Source organism: Ambystoma mexicanum, chromosome 12 (genome assembly GCF_040938575.1).
Source record: "Ambystoma mexicanum isolate Mex_15411 chromosome 12, UKY_AmexF1_1, whole genome shotgun sequence".
Classification (NCBI taxonomy): Eukaryota; Metazoa; Chordata; class Amphibia; order Caudata; family Ambystomatidae; genus Ambystoma; species Ambystoma mexicanum.
Genome location: NC_090936.1, coordinates 87,680,894 through 87,699,949, shown reverse-complemented (window position 1 = coordinate 87,699,949; position 19,056 = coordinate 87,680,894). Strand labels below are relative to the sequence as shown.

Sequence of the window (19,056 nt, the reverse complement as noted above, 5' to 3'; positions counted from 1 at the left end):
CGAGTCATGACTTCCCACATCAGCTGAATTTTAAGGGTTTTGTTACGTTAAATCTGCACAACTTAACTGCACCTTAACTAAGGTTTTTTCAGTGAATTTCAAGGGTTTTGTTATACCATATTTCTTTTTACAGGCCATTAGCCATGGCCTTCGGCCGTGTCCACTGCACATGTTCCCCCAAATGTTTCTTTTGGAGCCACTAGTCGTGGCCACTCTACATGTCTTTTGGGCCCACTTGCCAGAGCCTTCGACCGTGCCCACTGTATCGTTTGAAACGCTACCTTTCTTTCCAGCTCACTAGCCATGGCCTTCATCCATGACCATTTTCCCCGGCCTTCGGCTGTGGCCCCTTTATATGTTGCCCCAATAATGTTGCCCCAAAAGATTTCTTCCAGTCCCACTAGCCATGGCCAAAGGCCATGGGCAGTGCCTACAGCCTTTGGCCGTCACCACTCTAAATATTGCTCCGATAGGTTTCCTAAACAGGCCCACTCATCATGGCCAGTGGCCCTGGCCATCAGCCATGGCCACACCACTTGGTTTCGGTTGGGCACACCAGCCACAGCCTTTCGTTGTGGTCCCTTGACATGTTGCCCCAATAGGTTTCATTGGGGCTCACTAGCCAACCCAGTGAATGGGAGTAGATTGAAAACAGCATTGTGTTACTTTCTTAATAACTTTTTCATTTTTTATCAAATCTTTCCAGTCTGGGGAAGCCTGTGACAAACATTTTGTTTGCAAAATATCAGCCAAATCCGGCATGAATGTCAAAAATTATTAGCAGTTCAATTGTCGGGTTTCCTATAGAACTTGATACTCACCTATAGTGTGACGACTGTCGCACTATAATATATATATATATTTATACACATTCTCTTACAATGCCTGTGCTTTGGGAACTGAGCATGCAAACAACCATCCTTATGAGGCCCTGCTAAAAGGTTACACAGGAGGTTTGGCCCTGTGACCGCAGGGGAGTGACTAATATCACAGCCATTTTATCCTCACATGCTGAGGTTGTGTGACTCATTATATATGCTTCAGTGTTAGAGACATTTTTATTTTAGGGGGATTGTTGTGAAAAATGTAAGTTCAATTGTCGGGTTTCCTATAGAACTTGATACTCACCTATAGTGTGACGACTGTCGCACTATAATATATATATATATTTATACACATTCTCTTACATTGCCTGTGCTTTGGGAACTGAGCATGCAAACAACCATCCTTATGAGGTCCTGCTAAAAGGTTACACAGGAGGTTTGGCCCTGTGCCCGCAGGGGAGTGACTAATGTCACAGCCATTTTATCCTCACATGCTGAGGTTGTGTGACTCATTATATATGCTTCAGTGTTAGAGACATTTTTATTTTAGGGGGATTGTTGTGAAAAATGTAATTCGCTCCAAGCCCAGTTTGCATTATGTATTAGTGATTCAAGCAGAGATAAAGAGGAGTAGAGTCAGCGACTACCCAGGCCTAAGGCGTGACAGGGTGTCGTAATACTCCTTGCAGGAGAGCTAGGAGAATACTAGCTTGAAAAAGAGATCACCGTAGAGTTAAAAAAACAGGAAGATTTATTTTGACAAGAAGACATATTTACAGAATACTTTATGTGCCGTGGCACATAATGTATGCATACTTGAAGTACATTTATAGTCTGCATATCGGTGGGTTAGTAATCAATAAATAGTGACAAAACTATTCCATGTATTGTTTACATTCACAATACATTAACATTGTCGACACATTAATTGGTGTTTCTGGTTCGGTAGGTTACAAAGGGCAGTGGCTGGATGAAATGGAGCAGCGCTGCAAAGTAGAACCGAACTGTCTTCAGGACATCAAGTCGTGGTCGGACTTAGTTAAGTAAGATGGGCGTCATCCTACAGTTCAAGAATGGAGAACGCATTTAGATACGGTGATGTAAGAATTGACAAATAATGAAAGTGGAGCTGCAAGGAGTCGACCTACCATGTGCAAGTAAGTTGACGCCATGGCGGTGGTCTTGTTTGCCCAGCTGTTGATTAATATGGCTGGGGGGGGGGGTGGCAGTCTGCGGAAGTCAGATGCCCAAATCTATTTGGAGGGGGTCAAAAATGACAATACGGTAATTGGCGGTTGGTTTAAAAGGTTGGGGTCCAGGTAAGCTCTTGTCATGCGTGGGTTAGTGATTAGTTTTCGAGTAAGGTCCATCTAAATGAGTGACCTTCGTGGGTTTTGAGTGCATAAATAAGGCAGATAACTGTGCTTATGCGGTTGTTTACAAGAGTCGGCCAAAGAGACGTGACTAGCTCAGAAAGTGTTTAACAGTGCATCAAGGTGCAAGGAGCTTAGCCGTGACTGTGCGTTTGGTGCAGGAGTTGGAGAGGACTGTTGTTATAATTGCCCTGTGAAATTGTAATGGCGGCCGAGGGCAGGTGACTAGGTCATAATGAGTTAGAGTGGATTAACATTGAGACGGGGATCAAGGAGTGAGAGAGTCCAGACGCTTTGTGCATTAGCGCTGAAAAAATGGGAGTGAATCAAAAAAGGTGAGCGGACTAGTTCTTACCTGTGCCGAATTGAGAAAGAGCTGTATCACTGCAGGCTGTTTGTGCGCATGTGTGCCCTGGAGGACAGTTATTTAACCAGAACGAGGCTAAAGCAGGGCACGATCGCGCATGTACACAAGGGCAGTGTCCGAGTGCTAGTGTGCATGCATAGCCTTGGGGCGTCAGTCCTCAGGCAAACCAACGTCAATAGTGCATGAACTTGTATTTAGACACAATAAATACTGGTTGTAGAGAACAACAGGCATAGTGATGTATGACAGCATTTTGTATGTGAGCTGGTCATAAAACCAGGGCTGTACACTGTTTGAAACGAACATGAGCGTGTTTTTTGTCATAATAGTTAACACAAACGTCATCTCATCTGGAGACCTTAGGATAAACAATTCTGATATTGCAGAAAAAGGGGAGAGACCCAATGGTGACTTTGTTGTAAAACATCCGAAACATGAAATGTATAAGCGAGGTAAGCGAGAGTCATCAAAATAATCATACCATGAAGGAATATGTAATTGGTGTGGCTGCAATGTCATAGTTGTAAAGCATCTGAGCATGAAAAAACATGAAAAATCATGAAAAAACACACATGCGGGGTAAGAGAGAGTCATCAATGTAACAATACACATGATTGGGGCGGTTGCAAAAATGGTACATGTCTAAAGGACCGATTGCGGTTTTTTGGAAACAATCGGTGCAGACTTAGTGGTTACAGGAAAAAGTATTGCAACAGATTTTACATTCGGCTTAGCTTATCGCATTGATGTGGGAACCCTGATCTATTTGTTGAAGAAAAGGTTCCATTCAATGGAAATATTCAAGCCTTGTCTGACAGAGTCAAGGCGGTAAATCCATTTTTGCTCAAGTTTGCGAAGGGCAAGGTCTCTATTACCCCCACGGAAGGGGTTGCCCACTGTTTGCAGTATTGTCCAGAAGATATTGTTGTGGGTATGTTTCATGGCTTTGAAGTGTGCCACTAGGGGTTTGTCTTCTACTTGGTTGTGTATTGTTACATTGATGACTCTCTCTTACCCCGCGCGTGTGTTTTTCATGTTTTTTCATGATCTTTCATGATCAGATGCTTTACAACTATGACATTGCAGCCACACCAATTACATATTCCTTCATGGTATGATTATTTTGATGACTCTCGCTTACCTCGCTTATACATTTCATGTTTCGGATGTTTTACAACAAAGTCACCATTGGGTCTCTCCCCTTTTTCTGCAATATCAGAATTGTTTATCCTAAGGTCTCCAGATGAGATGACGTTTGTGTTAACTATTATGACAAAAAACACGCTCATGTTCGTTTCAAACAGTGTACAGCCCTGGCTTTATGACCAGCTAACATACAAAATGCTGTCATACATGACTATGCCTGTTGTTCTCTACAACCAGTATTTATTGTGTCTAAATACAAGTTCATGCACTATTGATGTTGGTTTGCCTGAGGACTGACGCCCCAGTGCTATGCATGCACACTAGCACTCGGACACTGCCCTTGTGTACATGCGCGATCGTGCCCTGCTTTAGCCTCGTTCTGGTTAAATAACTGTCCTCCAGGGCACCCATGCGCACAAACAGCCTGCAGTGATACAGCTCTTTCTCAGTTCAGCACAGGTAAGAACTAGTCCGCTCACCTTTTTTGATTCACTCCCATTTTTTCAGCGCTAATCCACAAAGCGTCTGGACTCTCTCACTCCTTGATCCCCGTCTCAATGTTAATCCACTCTAACTCATTATGACCTAGTCACCTGCCCTCGGCCGCCATTACAATTTCACAGGGCAATTATAACAGTCCTCCCCAACTCCTGCACCAACCACACAGTCACGGCTAAGCTCCTTGCACCTTATTGCACTGTTAAACACTTTCTGAGCTAGTCACGTCTCTTTGGCCGACTCTTGTAAACAACCGCATAAGCACAGTTATCTGCCTTATTTATGCACTCAAAACACACGAAGATCACTCATTTAGATGGACCTTACTCGAAAACTAATCACTAAACCCACGCATGACAAGAGCTTACCTGGACCCCAACCTTTTAAACCAACCGCCAATTACCGTATTGTCATTTTTGACCCCCTCCAAATAGATTTGGGCATCTGACTTCCGCAGACTCCCCCCCCCCAGCCATATTATCAACAGCTGGGCAAACAAGACCACCGCCATGGTGTCAACTTACTTGCACATGGTAGGTCGACTCCTTGCAGCTCCACTTTCATTATTTGTCAATTCTTACATCACCGGATCTAAATGCATTCTCCATTCTTAAACTATAGGATGACGCCCATCTTACTTAACTAAGTCCGACCACGACTTGATGTCCTGAAGACAGTTCGGTACTACTTTGCAGCGCTGCTCCATTTCATCCAGCCACTGCCCTTTGTAACCAACCGAACCAGAAACACCAATTAATGTGTCGACAATGTTAATGTATTGTGAATGTAAACAATACATGGAATAGTTTTGTCACTAATTATTGATAACTAACCCACTGATATGCAGACTATAAATGTACTTCAAGTATGCATACATTATGTGCCACGGCACATAAAGAATTCTGTAAATATGTCTTCTTGTCAAAATAAATCTTCCTGTTTTTTGAACCCCTGTCACGCCTTAGGCCTGGGTAGCCGCTGACTCTACTCCTCTATATCTCTGTACCTCTCAACCCTCTAGAGTCAGGCCCCCAACAAAAAAGAGGGTTCCGCCCATATTTTCTTCCTTTAGTGATTTAAGCATTCAAAAATATTGTTTATTTTTATGTTCCCAAATGCTCTGTTTTTATGCATGGCAAGCTGGAAACCTCAGCCATGATATGTGTCCCTTCCCCCTTTCTCATAACGGGTATTTCAATGGAGTACAATAGGAGTGTACCAGACTGTTCGTCTTGGAATGGTAACTTTTAATCAGAAAATCCGTTGTCTGGTTATTCTAGGTTTTGATAATGTGCTTTTCTCAGGAAGGTGAATTCGTTTTGCAAGTACAATATGTACTGGAAGTGATTAGAAACAATTAAGTTTGCAATGTTAGTGCAATTCAATAATTAACATTTTTTTAAAGCTGCTTTTGCAGTAACTGTCAGCTGGGCGGTCTCTAGCACATATGTACCCGACTACACATTTCTTATGCACATAGAAGGTGATAGAGCCAGACAGAAAAAGAGTGGCAGAACAGTTCAGGATCATTGTATGACATGCTTGATACAGCTGCTTCAAGTATAAAGTCTAAATTACTTCTGCAAGTTGATACATTCACATAAATACTTGAATTTCAACTGCAAACAGAACCACAACTTTTAAAAATGTTCATGACTTCTTAAATGTACACTAAATTTCTATTTTAGGTGAATGCAAGAATCTGCAGGACTTAAATGTATCAGAATGCGAAGGCTTAAATGTAAGTAATGGATGTTTCTTTGCAAGTTTCCATTCTGTCTAGAACCCCTTTATTTATATACCAAGTCACAAAATTATAGTCTCAATATTTGTTTTGGAACAACTGTGAGCCAAAACATGATGTCCTGAATATGATCTACATGTGGATTCATTTTCGAGATTACAGTTAACCTACGCTATGGAAAAAGCATACTCATGCTAAAATGTATATTAAAAGGGTAAGCACTTTTGGGAGGGACACATTTTCACTGCATAGGCATTCTACAATCATTTGCTTACTTCAAGCAAACATGTAGCTTCCATTTATGATGAATGAAGACTAGGTCTAGCTGCATCAGTTTGTCTTATGAAACAGTGCTGACTTTTTTTATTGAATTTGTGTAAATAACACACACTTTCTTGAAAACATATTGAAGAGACCCAATGTTATAGAATATGTCCATGTTTCAAGTTAGTACAAATATTTGGTAATCTTGTGTTTGGCTTTTCCAAATCCTCAAATGCTCTGGTATTTCAGAAGTCAAGTGAGCGAACAAGGGGTTTTGGCAGATCTAAAAGTTCTGGCAGTGGATAAGAATCTGAGTCTGTGGCAGAGGCCACTAAAAGAGTGTCATAGTGGCCAAGCGGTAAAACATTCCTTTTGGTGCTTTGGACCCCTGCATGAGGCCCAGTCTCAATATTATCTAGAAATTAATCAACTCCAAATGGTTAATGAAGAGCGAGTTACATAAGGCTGGAGCTAGCAGGTGTTGCACTCACTAGTGAGGAGCATGGCAGGTGTGGCATAGATGAAATTGATTTGAAATGTAGAACACAACCCTATAACAAATGAAAGCAAGCACTGTGCCTACACTAGATCTGCTTGTACCAGGGGAGAGGGACAATTGGTGATTGCTGCACTAGAGCGAGGCAACAGAACGTGTGGAAGTGAGTAGATATCAGCCCTCCAGAATGAAGAGTGTGTTGAGTAAACCACTCTAAGACAGAAGAATAAATATGTCAAAGGAAATCAAGAATGTATAAATGAATCCACAACACGTTGCTTTTTAGCCAACAACTGTCATCTTCAAGCTCTGCATCAACATTTTCACATTTTCTTCACATATAGGGGATTTTTTCTAACAAACATATTTCTGAATCAAAGGCAGGAGCCATACTTGCCCAACTTTATGATCCATGGCATTCTGAAGAGACACTAATTATAGCTTATCATACACAAACTATCACTTATGATGAAGCCCTTATCAAAAAACTGGTGCGGGATGCTTCTACTTCCATTAAATGTATATTGATTTATAGACCATCAACTTATTTTTAACCAGCGCAAGTGGGGAACTTGCCTCCTGTCTCAACTGTAGTCATAACAATGTGATTAAACTAGAAGGTAGCCATCACTCAACGATGGCAGCTCGTTTTTAGATGCATTTGTAGTATCACACAGTACATCAAACAAATAATTTCAAAGAGTTTGTAAGACCCACAATTAACTCAGCAGGTCTGCAGATAGAACGTTGCCAATCCATGCCTTCTCGAATGCAGAGAATTCATAGTTGGAAACTAAGTTAAAGAAGCATTTTTCCCTGGCAAGAGATTCTCACACCTGGAATAAAATATTTCTGTTTCACTGTGCCTCTCACCTTCAACCTCCTTCCTCCCACAATTCCTCAGCTATCTTCCCATAATTACTCAGACAATATTCAACTGAGTACCAACTAACATTACTGAAAACCTTCCATTATGCAAGCAAACCACCTATTGCTAAACTCATTGAAAACTGAAATACTCATCACAGGGAATGCAGTCCATAGAGCTCTTACTAAAGGGCCTGAATAATATGTCAGTTCTATTTACTCCTTTCAAAGTCAAGAACATAGAGTTAATCATGGACCAGAACCTCTCCCTTGAGCCTCAGATCACTTTGGTGGCCAAACATATACATGTTCACCTAAACGTTCAGAGGAAAATGTTCCCGTATTTATCATTAGCGCAGACATATACCACTTTCAAAGCCACTTTGACGAATTTGAGGATTTCGTCCCTTTTTCCCTGGGGAGACCTTTGCCATAGGTTAAGGGCAGTGCGCCCACAGAACAATAATCCGACTTGCGTACCCCAGAAGTGCCTACGCAAGTGCCGGCAAGGAGCGTTACTGAAATGAACTGATCTGACCACCGCCGCGTTGTTTCTATCTTCCATTACAAAGACTAGCTGTGTCCCTGCCCCTATTACATGATTCACTTGCTGTTAAAAGGCACAGACACGCGCCCACAGAAGTGCCTTCGCAAGTGCCAGCAAGGAGCGTTACTGAAATGGACGGATCTGACCGTTGACACGTTATTTCCATCTTCCATTACAACGGTGTGTTTGTTTCAATACCTGTGATTCTCTGCTTCTGCCTCTGCTCACACTTGTTTGGACTATTGTTTGACTTTGTTTGGACTATGCTCATATTTACTGATACTATTTACCGGTTACTCCTTTCTGCTTTCTTATTAGACTTGCTGTGTCCCTACCCCTATTACGTGATTCACTTGCTATTAAAAGGCACAGGCATGTACCCCTGCACACGCGCCCCCGGAAGTGCCTACGCAAATGCCAGCAAGGAGCCTATTTGCCGGCTTTGCAGGCGAGCAGGCTGTAGTCCACATGGTATATTTCTATACTTTGGTAAGGATTTAACTGTCTTTGTTATTTCTGTGCTAGACTCTGCAAGGACAGCTATGAAACACAAAATAAACATAATCGAATGGGACCAAAAACAAGGAAGTGAACTAGGACGGGGGAGTGGATGTATGATAACATACTGTCAGCGCCCCTCGTCTTTACTCCTGTTAGAGGGACAATGAAGTTAGCTTTGGAATTGCTGCTTGCCCCCTCTCCCCCGACCTCCATGGATTTGGCTATGCTGAATCTAACGGAGGGTGAGGCATCAATGCTGTTGATTGAATCTGGTGAGACCGTAAATAGCCCACAGACAATAGAGGATGCACCTCCACGTACTCCTCTATGTACTCCCCAAAGGGATCGAGATGCGGATGGTGGGAGGTGGAAATTCTATCAAAACATCTCCCCACCTCCGGGATCACAGGAAAATTCCCTTCTGGCTCTGTCCCAATACCCTATGAGCCAAGAGGAAGAGTGGGAAATAACCTCTGCACAGAAGGATATATGGGAACCAGGGGACAGTTGGAAGGCGGGGTCATCAGGGTTGGTAAATTCACAAATTCTTGCAGAACTTCTGCTACACTCATCACTAAAATTAAAACCTTAATTTTGGCTGTTGATAAGCAATGTTGCAATCATGTTATTACTGAGAAACTAAGATGTGAATCAAGAGTTACAAACACAGAGCATATTATGGTTCTGGGGGATCTCCCTCCCATTGATTATGGTGATTTTCCACCTCTTTCACCACACCAGACCCTAAAGAGAAACCCAAAAACGAATAATGGTGTAGACGTTAATATACCACAGGAGATTAACAACGCGGAACCGGAGTGTTCCTCTTCACCAAAAACTAAACATGGGCCTATAAAGAAAAACAAAATAACAGAGGCAAGGAAAGGGTCAAAATAAAGCCTCTAGGAAAAATTGGCGCAACTTCATTAAAGAAGATTTGGCTGGGACGGATATAGTTTCCAATTTGGACACCTCGGGGGAGGAGGCTATTTTATGTAAACGGGTTGGGGGTACGCTCGCCACCAACACGATTACTGAAACTGTGACGAAAAAGGGAAAAACTAAAAACCAAAAGGGGAAAACAAGAGGGTGTGGGGGGCAACAGAACAAAACAAAAATTATTCAAAAGGTAGCCTGTTAAATTTTTTCACCCAAAAAGCTGTGATTGACCTAACAAGCAATTCTGGCAGCTCCTCAGCAGCTTTGGCCACTGAAAACACAAAAGCCATAAATGAGACACTGAACACTAGTTTCGGAAACACTATATGGGCTACTGTAAGGGAGAAGGAAATGATCCCTGAAACGGGAGCCATTACGATTATTCCACCTATGAAAAAAGTAGATTTCGGAAGCTTATCGCCCGTCTCATATGCTCGGATCTTTGGGGATAGAGCCAAAACACACTTGGGAGAAACTGGGGCACAGAAATATGGGAGGAAGGCACCTTGCCCCAACACTCAAGGTGGAACTGAGATGACTGGAAGCAAGGTTCAGTTAGTCGTTAACAATGAACAGCCTCCAGTGTCAAAACATTTAGAAAAGGAAAGAGGTGTCCTGAATTATAAACCAAGGAGTGTTTGCACATTGGGACGCTTACCTGCTTCTTGCTTTTCCACAGCACTGCGAGCGCTGCTCTTGCTGGGAAAGCTCTTCTGTTTCCAGCGCCCTGCTTCCTGGAGGAGGCGGGACCGATTGGCTGCACGTGACCAATCACGTGACCTTACTCGAGGATAAGAACTCGCTCGAGCCGACCTTGCGGTGTGTCCTGAATTATAAACCAAGGAGTGTTTGCACATTGGGACGCTTACCTGCTTCTTGCTTTTCCACAGCACTGCGAGCGCTGCTCTTGCTGGGAAAGCTCTTCTGTTTCCAGCGCCCTGCTTCCTGGAGGAGGCGGGACCGATTGGCTGCACGTGACCAATCACGTGACCTTACTCGAGGATAAGAACTCGCTCGAGCCGACCTTGCGGTGTGTCCTGAATTATAAACCAAGGAGTGTTTGCACATTGGGACGCTTACCTGCTTCTTGCTTTTCCACAGCACTGCGAGCGCTGCTCTTGCTGGGAAAGCTCTTCTGTTTCCAGCGCCCTGCTTCCTGGAGGAGGCGGGACCGATTGGCTGCACGTGACCAATCACGTGACCTTACTCGAGGATAAGAACTCGCTCGAGCCGACCTTGCGGTGTGTCCTGAATTATAAACCAAGGAGTGTTTGCACATTGGGACGCTTACCTGCTTCTTGCTTTTCCACAGCACTGCGAGCGCTGCTCTTGCTGGGAAAGCTCTTCTGTTTCCAGCGCCCTGCTTCCTGGAGGAGGCGGGACCGATTGGCTGCACGTGACCAATCACGTGACCTTACTCGAGGATAAGAACTCGCTCGAGCCGACCTTGCGGTGTGTCCTGAATTATAAACCAAGGAGTGTTTGCACATTGGGACGCTTACCTGCTTCTTGCTTTTCCACAGCACTGCGAGCGCTGCTCTTGCTGGGAAAGCTCTTCTGTTTCCAGCGCCCTGCTTCCTGGAGGAGGCGGAACCGATTGGCTGCACGTGACCAATCACGTGACCTTACTCGAGGATAAGAACTCGCTCGAGCCGACCTTGCGGTGTGTCCTGAATTATAAACCAAGGAGTGTTTGCACATTGGGACGCTTACCTGCTTCTTGCTTTTCCACAGCACTGCGAGCGCTGCTCTTGCTGGGAAAGCTCTTCTGTTTCCAGCGCCCTGCTTCCTGGAGGAGGCGGGACCGATTGGCTGCACGTGACCAATCACGTGACCTTACTCGAGGATAAGAACTCGCTCGAGCCGACCTTGCGGTGTGTCCTGAATTATAAACCAAGGAGTGTTTGCACATTGGGACGCTTACCTGCTTCTTGCTTTTCCACAGCACTGCGAGCGCTGCTCTTGCTGGGAAAGCTCTTCTGTTTCCAGCGCCCTGCTTCCTGGAGGAGGCGGGACCGATTGGCTGCACGTGACCAATCACGTGACCTTACTCGAGGATAAGAACTCGCTCGAGCCACCCTTGCGGCGTTAAGCCCGTGAGGGGTGAAGGGCGCTGACTGTTTAACGACTGTTTAGCGCTGGTGGCGCACATACCCTGGAAAGGTTGCTGTTACTGCTGTCAGAGCGGTGATAGCGGATTGGGGTCTGTGGAGTAAGACTTACTTATTTTTCATCCATTTTGTTGCATATATAATCACTTGGTTGTTAAACGTGCCGAATGAAAGGTATAACATACACGCTGACATCTGGGATGCCAGCTAATATTGTGATTACAAGAGCCTCTGTGAATCTTAAGCCTGTGACCCCTAAAGCCTCCCCCGTTACTATTCTGAAAAAAAAATTAGGAGGTGCAACTGCTGTGACTCCCGTGAGTAAGAACCCTACTAGTGATATACGAGGATTTTGTACGCTAAGGGGTGACCCAGATTTAACCTTTCCCACGTGCGTTGAAAAACAAACTTTGAGCCCGGTAAATATGGGTGGAGGGATAATTGCACCGCATGTGGGTTCTGTGAATTCAAATGTGTCGATTTCGGACACGATTATTGTAAATGAGATATGCTCTACTCAACGCGATCTCGAGAGAACTGAGGAGTGCCCTTTAATCGATTTAACCACACAAAATTCGGTAGTTGCATGTAGAAACAAACTAAATGATACCAATAAGGAAGACACTAATGAGGGTGAGAATAAAGATATGCAGGAGGAGATGGAAAATATAACTGCTATAAATAAATCTAATTTGGACGACTCTATTAATGAGATTGTGGTAGATGACCCTGCTTTGTTGGAATCCCCAATTCTCAACGACAGAACCAAGGGCAATGATGGTAGTTTATATGGATCCCCAAGCCTTTTTGATCACCACACACAATGCCCTAGAGATTTGACATCTTCCTTTGTCTATCCTACACCACGTGCACCACATAAAAAGATTGTTCCGAGTATGGGAATCACAGATGGTAATGGTGGACAAACTGTACACGGCTCACTGGTGGAAATAACGCTGAATGCCATAAATATCTCGATTATGTCCCTTTTTAAATTGTTTGAGACCTTGGATGCAAAGATAAGTCAACAAGCTGTGCAGATTGAATTGATCACCCAGAACCTAGACAAAATATCTAGGTACATTGACTTAGATGATAATAAGTCACCAAAGTCAATAAAAGATATTAAAAATAAAAACTGCGCACAAATGTCATCCGATGTAAAGGGGAAGCATGAGGTGGAGAATGTGGTACCAACTTTACCTATTTTTGAGTCTATTATATGCCCTGTCACATCCAGTGACGATGAAGTGCATTGTAGCCCTTCTAGTAGCGGGATAGTGACTGTGGAAGGTTGTACCTCTGTTAAGGTGAATGCAGATAAAACTGCTGTAGATAATCGAGGGTATGACTTTGGTGTGTATAATATGTTTGACTCAAGAACCAATGTAAGATCCAAAGCTAACACTATAACTAAAAAGAAAACTAAAAACCAGAAGCAGGCCTTGCGACCTTTAAAGGCCGCTACTAATCAATTCCTGAAACGTTTACAAATTACTTCGAAAAGTAAAGAGGTGGGGGGAGGTGGTCTAAAAGTGAATCATACTAATTTAAGACAGGCTAGAGAACCGGTAGCTAGCCAATCTGCGAATGCTGTATCCCATAACGACTATGTTCCACTAGATGATCTAGTGGCTCTGCTTGCAAAAAAAGGTTCCGAGGATCAATTGCGGCTGCAACAAGCTGCTGGTAATACTACAAACCATGAAACATCTTGTATCCCACTGGCTAGTACTATAGTGATAAACCACACAAAGAATGATGTTATAACAAAAACTATAAGTGCGAACCCTCCTCCAGTGAGAGAACCTTCACCGGATATACTAAAAGATATTAGAGAGACCATACAGAACTCGGTTGATGAGTATCTAAGACGGAAACAAGATCAGACCCCTGTGATAAACCCTGTAGTGGAGGGCCGCAAAGTGTCATTCAATAGTAAAACTACAGTGTATTCATCTGATACAATACAAAATATTGAGAGAAACTCGGAACCAAACCAACGACTTGAAATGGAACGGCTAAGTGGGGGAACAGGAAAGAAATTAAAACATGCCCTAGACCCGAAATTATATCACAGATTTATCCTGAAATGCCACCCCGCTCCCCATATATCCTATGACTTAAACAGAACAAGTGTGTTGATGATATTTGAAGACATTGAAGAGTTAAGAGATATCTCTTCAACTGATATTCAACAAGTTGAATTTTTAAATGAGGAGAAGCTTGACGTTGTCCGATTGTGGATTTCATCCAACCTTGTCAGAAATATTATATGGCAAGCTAGGATGGAACTGTTCACAATGGGTTTTTTGCTAGCAGTTGATCCTACAATCTTATCGACTAACATGAACTATGAACAACTACAGGACCCAAATGATAATATGGCTGGTAGATCCCTAAATATATATTGCAAACAAAACTTACTGGATCAAAATGAGATGGTAGGAGACCTGGGGAAAAATGATTATAGACCGAGTAATAAAAGATCATAATACAAGGAGCGGCGAGATGACATATTGACCCTGGTAAGTTGGAATACCTGTGGTCATGGCCATCTCTCTGCAAAAGATAGCAACGATCTTAATAACTATGATATAATAGCCCTACAAGAGACGTGGCTGGTGGATTGCCCGGTATGGAACAATCATGAAATAGCATTTTTGGCAGCCAGATCAAATAAGAAAGGACGTCCATCCTCTGGGTTACTAATTGCTATTAAAATGGGGAGGGGCCTGTCAATTAGGCCTTGGGCAACCCCGAATATATTTATGCAATTAGTTAAAATTCTCTACCCCGGAGGATGTTTGGCTCTAATTAACATCTATCGTAACCCAATGGGTATCTCGGATAAAATCTTCATCAAAGAACTGGAGAATTTCTTTAACTTGATTCTTATGACTTCTGAAATAACAAATGTCATTCTTGTGGGAGATCTGAATATGCAATGTCTGACAGACAAAAAGTCACAAAAACGCCGCATAAATGAAATATGGGCGGATTTGATGTGTGAGCGTAATATGCTGATGCTTAATGGTGCGATACCTGGTGATACACCTGCTAGTGAGACGTGGCGTAGAGGACTTAGTAGCTCCACAATTGATTATATTTATACGGACAAAGCAATGTTTCAAAACATTGCTTCATTTAAAGTGTTAACACAGACTGTGAGCGATCATCATATGCTAACCTTGAAATGGAACTGCTACAAAGAACCATACAATCTAGAAAAAGAGCGGTATGCCACCAATTTGATAATAAATAATTCAAGAATAAGGTTTAGGTGGAATAAATCTACCTTGAATGAGTTGAATGAGGAGTTGCTGGGTAAACAGATGGGGAACAGCGGGGTAGAAGAACCATACAACGTCACACTCCAAATGTTCAAACTGCACTCTTCAACACGAACTCATGTGTACTTTGCACCTAGACACAGTGCTGACGATCAGGTTCGGAAACGTAAAACCTTACTGAGACGAGAAAAGAGAATGGCATTATCACTGCCGGTGAACATCAGGTTCGAGGTCATTCGTTCACTTCAACGTGTATACACGGCTTGGATTCGTACTCGTCGATGTATCCTTTACCAGTCTGATGGTGAAGAAATGCTTAAGGTGATTATGTCAAAAAATACAGCCCAAATTTGGGTGTTGCTTAATGCTGCTAACCATTTGGAACAGGGCCCGGTTCAGATAAACGGTGTAACTGAAACACTATGGATCAACTACTACACAGAACTTTACGCTGACCCTGAAGTCAGACAAAACAGCCCCGTGATACCATGTAATAGCGTGGAATTATTACAAATATCTAGAGAAGATATATTAGGATTTATCCTTAGAGCATCCAACTCAAGGGCTCCAAGACCTGATGGGTTAACTAACTACATGATGAAGCAGTATCCGGAACAATGGGCTCTGATCCTATACAATATCTTTACTTATGCCCTACAATCTAACAGTATCCCAAAGTCTTGGAAATCCTCTGTGGTAGTGCCCATTTTCAAAAAAGGTGACAGGTCTAAACCGGCGAACTACAGACCGATCGCACTCTTGGATATACCTGGGAACATTTTTTGCAGGTTTATTTTACGGGACTTTAACAATTGGGTAAAAATTTGTGACAAGCAAGATCCGCATCAAACAGGGTTTATACGTGGCATGGGAACATCTATAAATCTGTTATCAATAACAGCTTTAATACAGCATCATAACCTCCTGAAACAATCATTATTTTTTGTGTTCGTCGACTTTAGAGCGGCGTTTGACTCAGTGGTTAGATCAATATTATTTGACAAATTAACCCGAGAAAAATGCCCTACATACTTAATTAGGTTGATAAGTATGTTACATTCAGAGACCAGCATACGAGTGAGGCTAAATCTACAAGGCCTACTATCTACTAATATTCCAACTTATAGGGGTCTCAGACAAGGCTGTATACTTGCGGCCACTTTGTTTAATTTTTTTATTTCTGATATATGTAAAGCTTTCAAAGAGGTTATTTCTGATGCGCCGAAATTAGCAGGCAAAGCAGTTGCAGCCCTACTATATGCTGACGATTTGGTTTTGATTTCGAAAACCCCTCGTGGCCTACAAAACCTGCTCGATGCACTTGCTAGATATGTCACTGAGAATAAGTTAACCGTGAATATGAATAAAACAAAGATAATGGTCTGTAACCCGAACTCAAGTGGTACCCTAAACAAGAAACAAAAAGCGTTAAGGTGGTGTTTACAAGACCATATACTAGAGATAGTTCCACAATATATTTATTTAGGAGTTATTATTGATGGAGCAAGTAATAAAGCATATCTACTAAGTCTCAATCAGAAGTTGAACATGATGATCTCACAAGCTTTAATTATTCAAACCAAATATGGTAAATTCACTATTACACCTGCCATAACATACTTCAAACAGAAAGTGGTTCCGGTATTACTCTACGGAGCGGAAACAAAACCGTGTATAATGAGAAACACATGGTTACGCTTTGAGAGTAAATTCTGGAAACGCATCCTGGGTTTACCAAAATGTGTACCTATGTCTTGGGTCAGGTATGAATTGGGGTTAATATCATTATATGCACGCTATATCTGGCAAATGATTTCATTGTACAGAAAATGTATTTTGGCGCCCGGTAGGCATAAATTGATTAATACCCTTGCCGATTACGTGTTTACGACTAATGATCAATATATGGTGAAATGGCGGCATACTATAATTGAAGCTTTGGCCGAAGCGGATCTTTCCCTTGATGACCTCCTTACAAATCCAGACAGGGCCAAAACTAAGATATTTCAGTATGATTGGTTACGCACGAGGGAGATTTGCCTGAAGTATCATGATTTTCCCAAAAATGCATACCTGCTTAAAAGGCATAGTATTGTGGAACCATATTTATTTAGATCACCTTCAACTGATCATAGAAGACAATTTTTAAGAATACGCTTTAACTTATGTGAAACAAGGGATCTAAAAGCAAAAAGGAAAATGATAATGAAGGAAGATAATCTATGCCGTTTCTGTAAGATAAATGATCAACCTGAAACCCTACGGCATCTCCTTACAGAATGTCAAATCCTTAAACAGCAACAGGAGCTCTATTTTAAACCACTGCTATATGAAAACACCCATATTACAACAGAATCTCTTTGGTGGTTGATCTATTGCGGGCACACCACCGCTCTAAGGCTCGCTACCATTGCTCTTGTGAAGGATTTGAGACTGGATATTGATCAAGAACTGACAGAACCCAAGATCTAACTATTATGATAATCATTAGTGAGGGATATATGTATAGATATGGTTGTATGTGTACTTTTTATGTGTACTTTTTATGTGTATTTTATGTGTGTATTTTTATGTATTTTCTGTGTGCACCTTTTATGTGTATCTTTTATATACAATACTACAATTTTATAAATATGAATGAAGATGAAATATTAATGTGATATTGTAAAGTTGATTTAGTTCAGCTATAACAATAAAATAAAAAAAAAATAAAAAAAAAGAGGTGAGGACCTAGTCCTGGAGCATATTGTCAGAAGAGTAATGAAACAACTGATAGATGATCTCCAAATTGCAAAAAACCACCCACGGGACATAGCGAAGGCGCAACCTCCAGGTCCTATAGGGATTGAAATGTGTAACGTGGTGAATCATGCCGACATGCCGCTACCAAATGCACAAACAGAAACGGGGAGGGGGCTTTTATTGAGTCAGAATTGGACAATAATGCCACAAATCCCTGCTTTGAGGGAAACATGGGAAATGGTTATCAGCATGATGTGCAACATTCCAAAGGGAATAATTTTTCTGAAAAAAAAACCTATGACCCATGTAGCGGCATCGAGGCCTACCTCACCCAAAACAGTACAAAAAAGTGACCTGAATCGGGTGCAATGGGGAAAACCTTGTCACCCGGACCATCCGAGTATACTGCTGTATTATTTGTTTGATTATGGAGGGCCATAGTCGCTAACCAGATGATGGCGAATCTTGGCCCTTATGATTGAAATTCCAGCCTTGAGAGTGCTCTCCTCTGCGGTGTTGAGATGGATTTCTGAACTCTGTCCTGGAGGAGCAGAGGTTCAGAAGGCCAGCCTAGTTTCTTGGAACAGGGTAAACTCTGGACAAGCCAGACCAATCAGGGTAGCGATGGCGGCAGTCAAGACTACGTCTCAAGAGGGGTGAGGGTGACCGAAAGCCCGCAATGAGCACACAAAGCAAGGACGCTTACAAATTACTCCAGACAGGTGTTATATTAAAAATATAGACACATTTATTCCAAGGCCTTTGTAACATCGACCACAGTAAAGAATCACGGTAAAACTCCAATAAACCAACACATCACAAGCAATACAATATAGATACAAGACCAAGGGGTCTAAAGAGTTAGAAGCACAAAATATGCAGACCACCTAGATGGGGAGGAAAAAGGGGCAGTGCAAGTAATCGTTAGACCCAGTTCGACATCAGAGGCCACCTAACTAGAAGGAAGTCCGAGCCCTACGAAGAGTGGAGCCTTGTGCTCAAAAGTACCTGCACACGTGGGTGCCAACGGGCAACGGAGAGTCTCTTTAGGGAGATCAGGCAGTTCAGAGAGGTGAACAAAATGATGATGAACAGTTCCCCGCTACTCAAGCGCGGCCTCCACTTGTGGGCAGAAGCAGGGCGCGAGTGCGGAAAAGGGTTTCTTTTTATGACCGCGGTGGAGAGCCACAGGCTCCTGCGGGAGGGTGACCGGTTAGGGTATTGACTACTCACCAGTCCCCGATGCAGGCAGACCCAGGCTTCTCCAGTTCCGTTTCGGTACTGGCAGGTTCAGATGCGATCAGCAGGATGTCTCGACACCGTGTAGATTCCGTGACAGCAGGA

The 19,056-nt window shown here is 42.7% G+C and overlaps 2 protein-coding genes across 3 annotated transcripts in view; one reads left to right on the top strand and one right to left on the bottom strand.

The window, feature by feature from the left end:
• Nucleotides 1-19,056, top strand: part of FBXL13 (F-box and leucine rich repeat protein 13) — a 2,326,763-nt gene that overhangs the window by 1,173,324 nt on the left and 1,134,383 nt on the right. For both annotated transcript variants that reach the window (XM_069628059.1, XM_069628058.1), the window contains exon 10: nucleotides 5,897-5,949. In XM_069628059.1, the coding sequence (XP_069484160.1) occupies nucleotides 5,897-5,949 (53 nt within the window). The remainder of the gene's footprint in view (nucleotides 1-5,896; nucleotides 5,950-19,056) is intronic.
• LRRC17 (leucine rich repeat containing 17) overlaps nucleotides 1-19,056 on the bottom strand; it is a 289,859-nt gene that overhangs the window by 121,602 nt on the left and 149,201 nt on the right. The gene's annotated exons all lie outside the window — the stretch shown is intronic.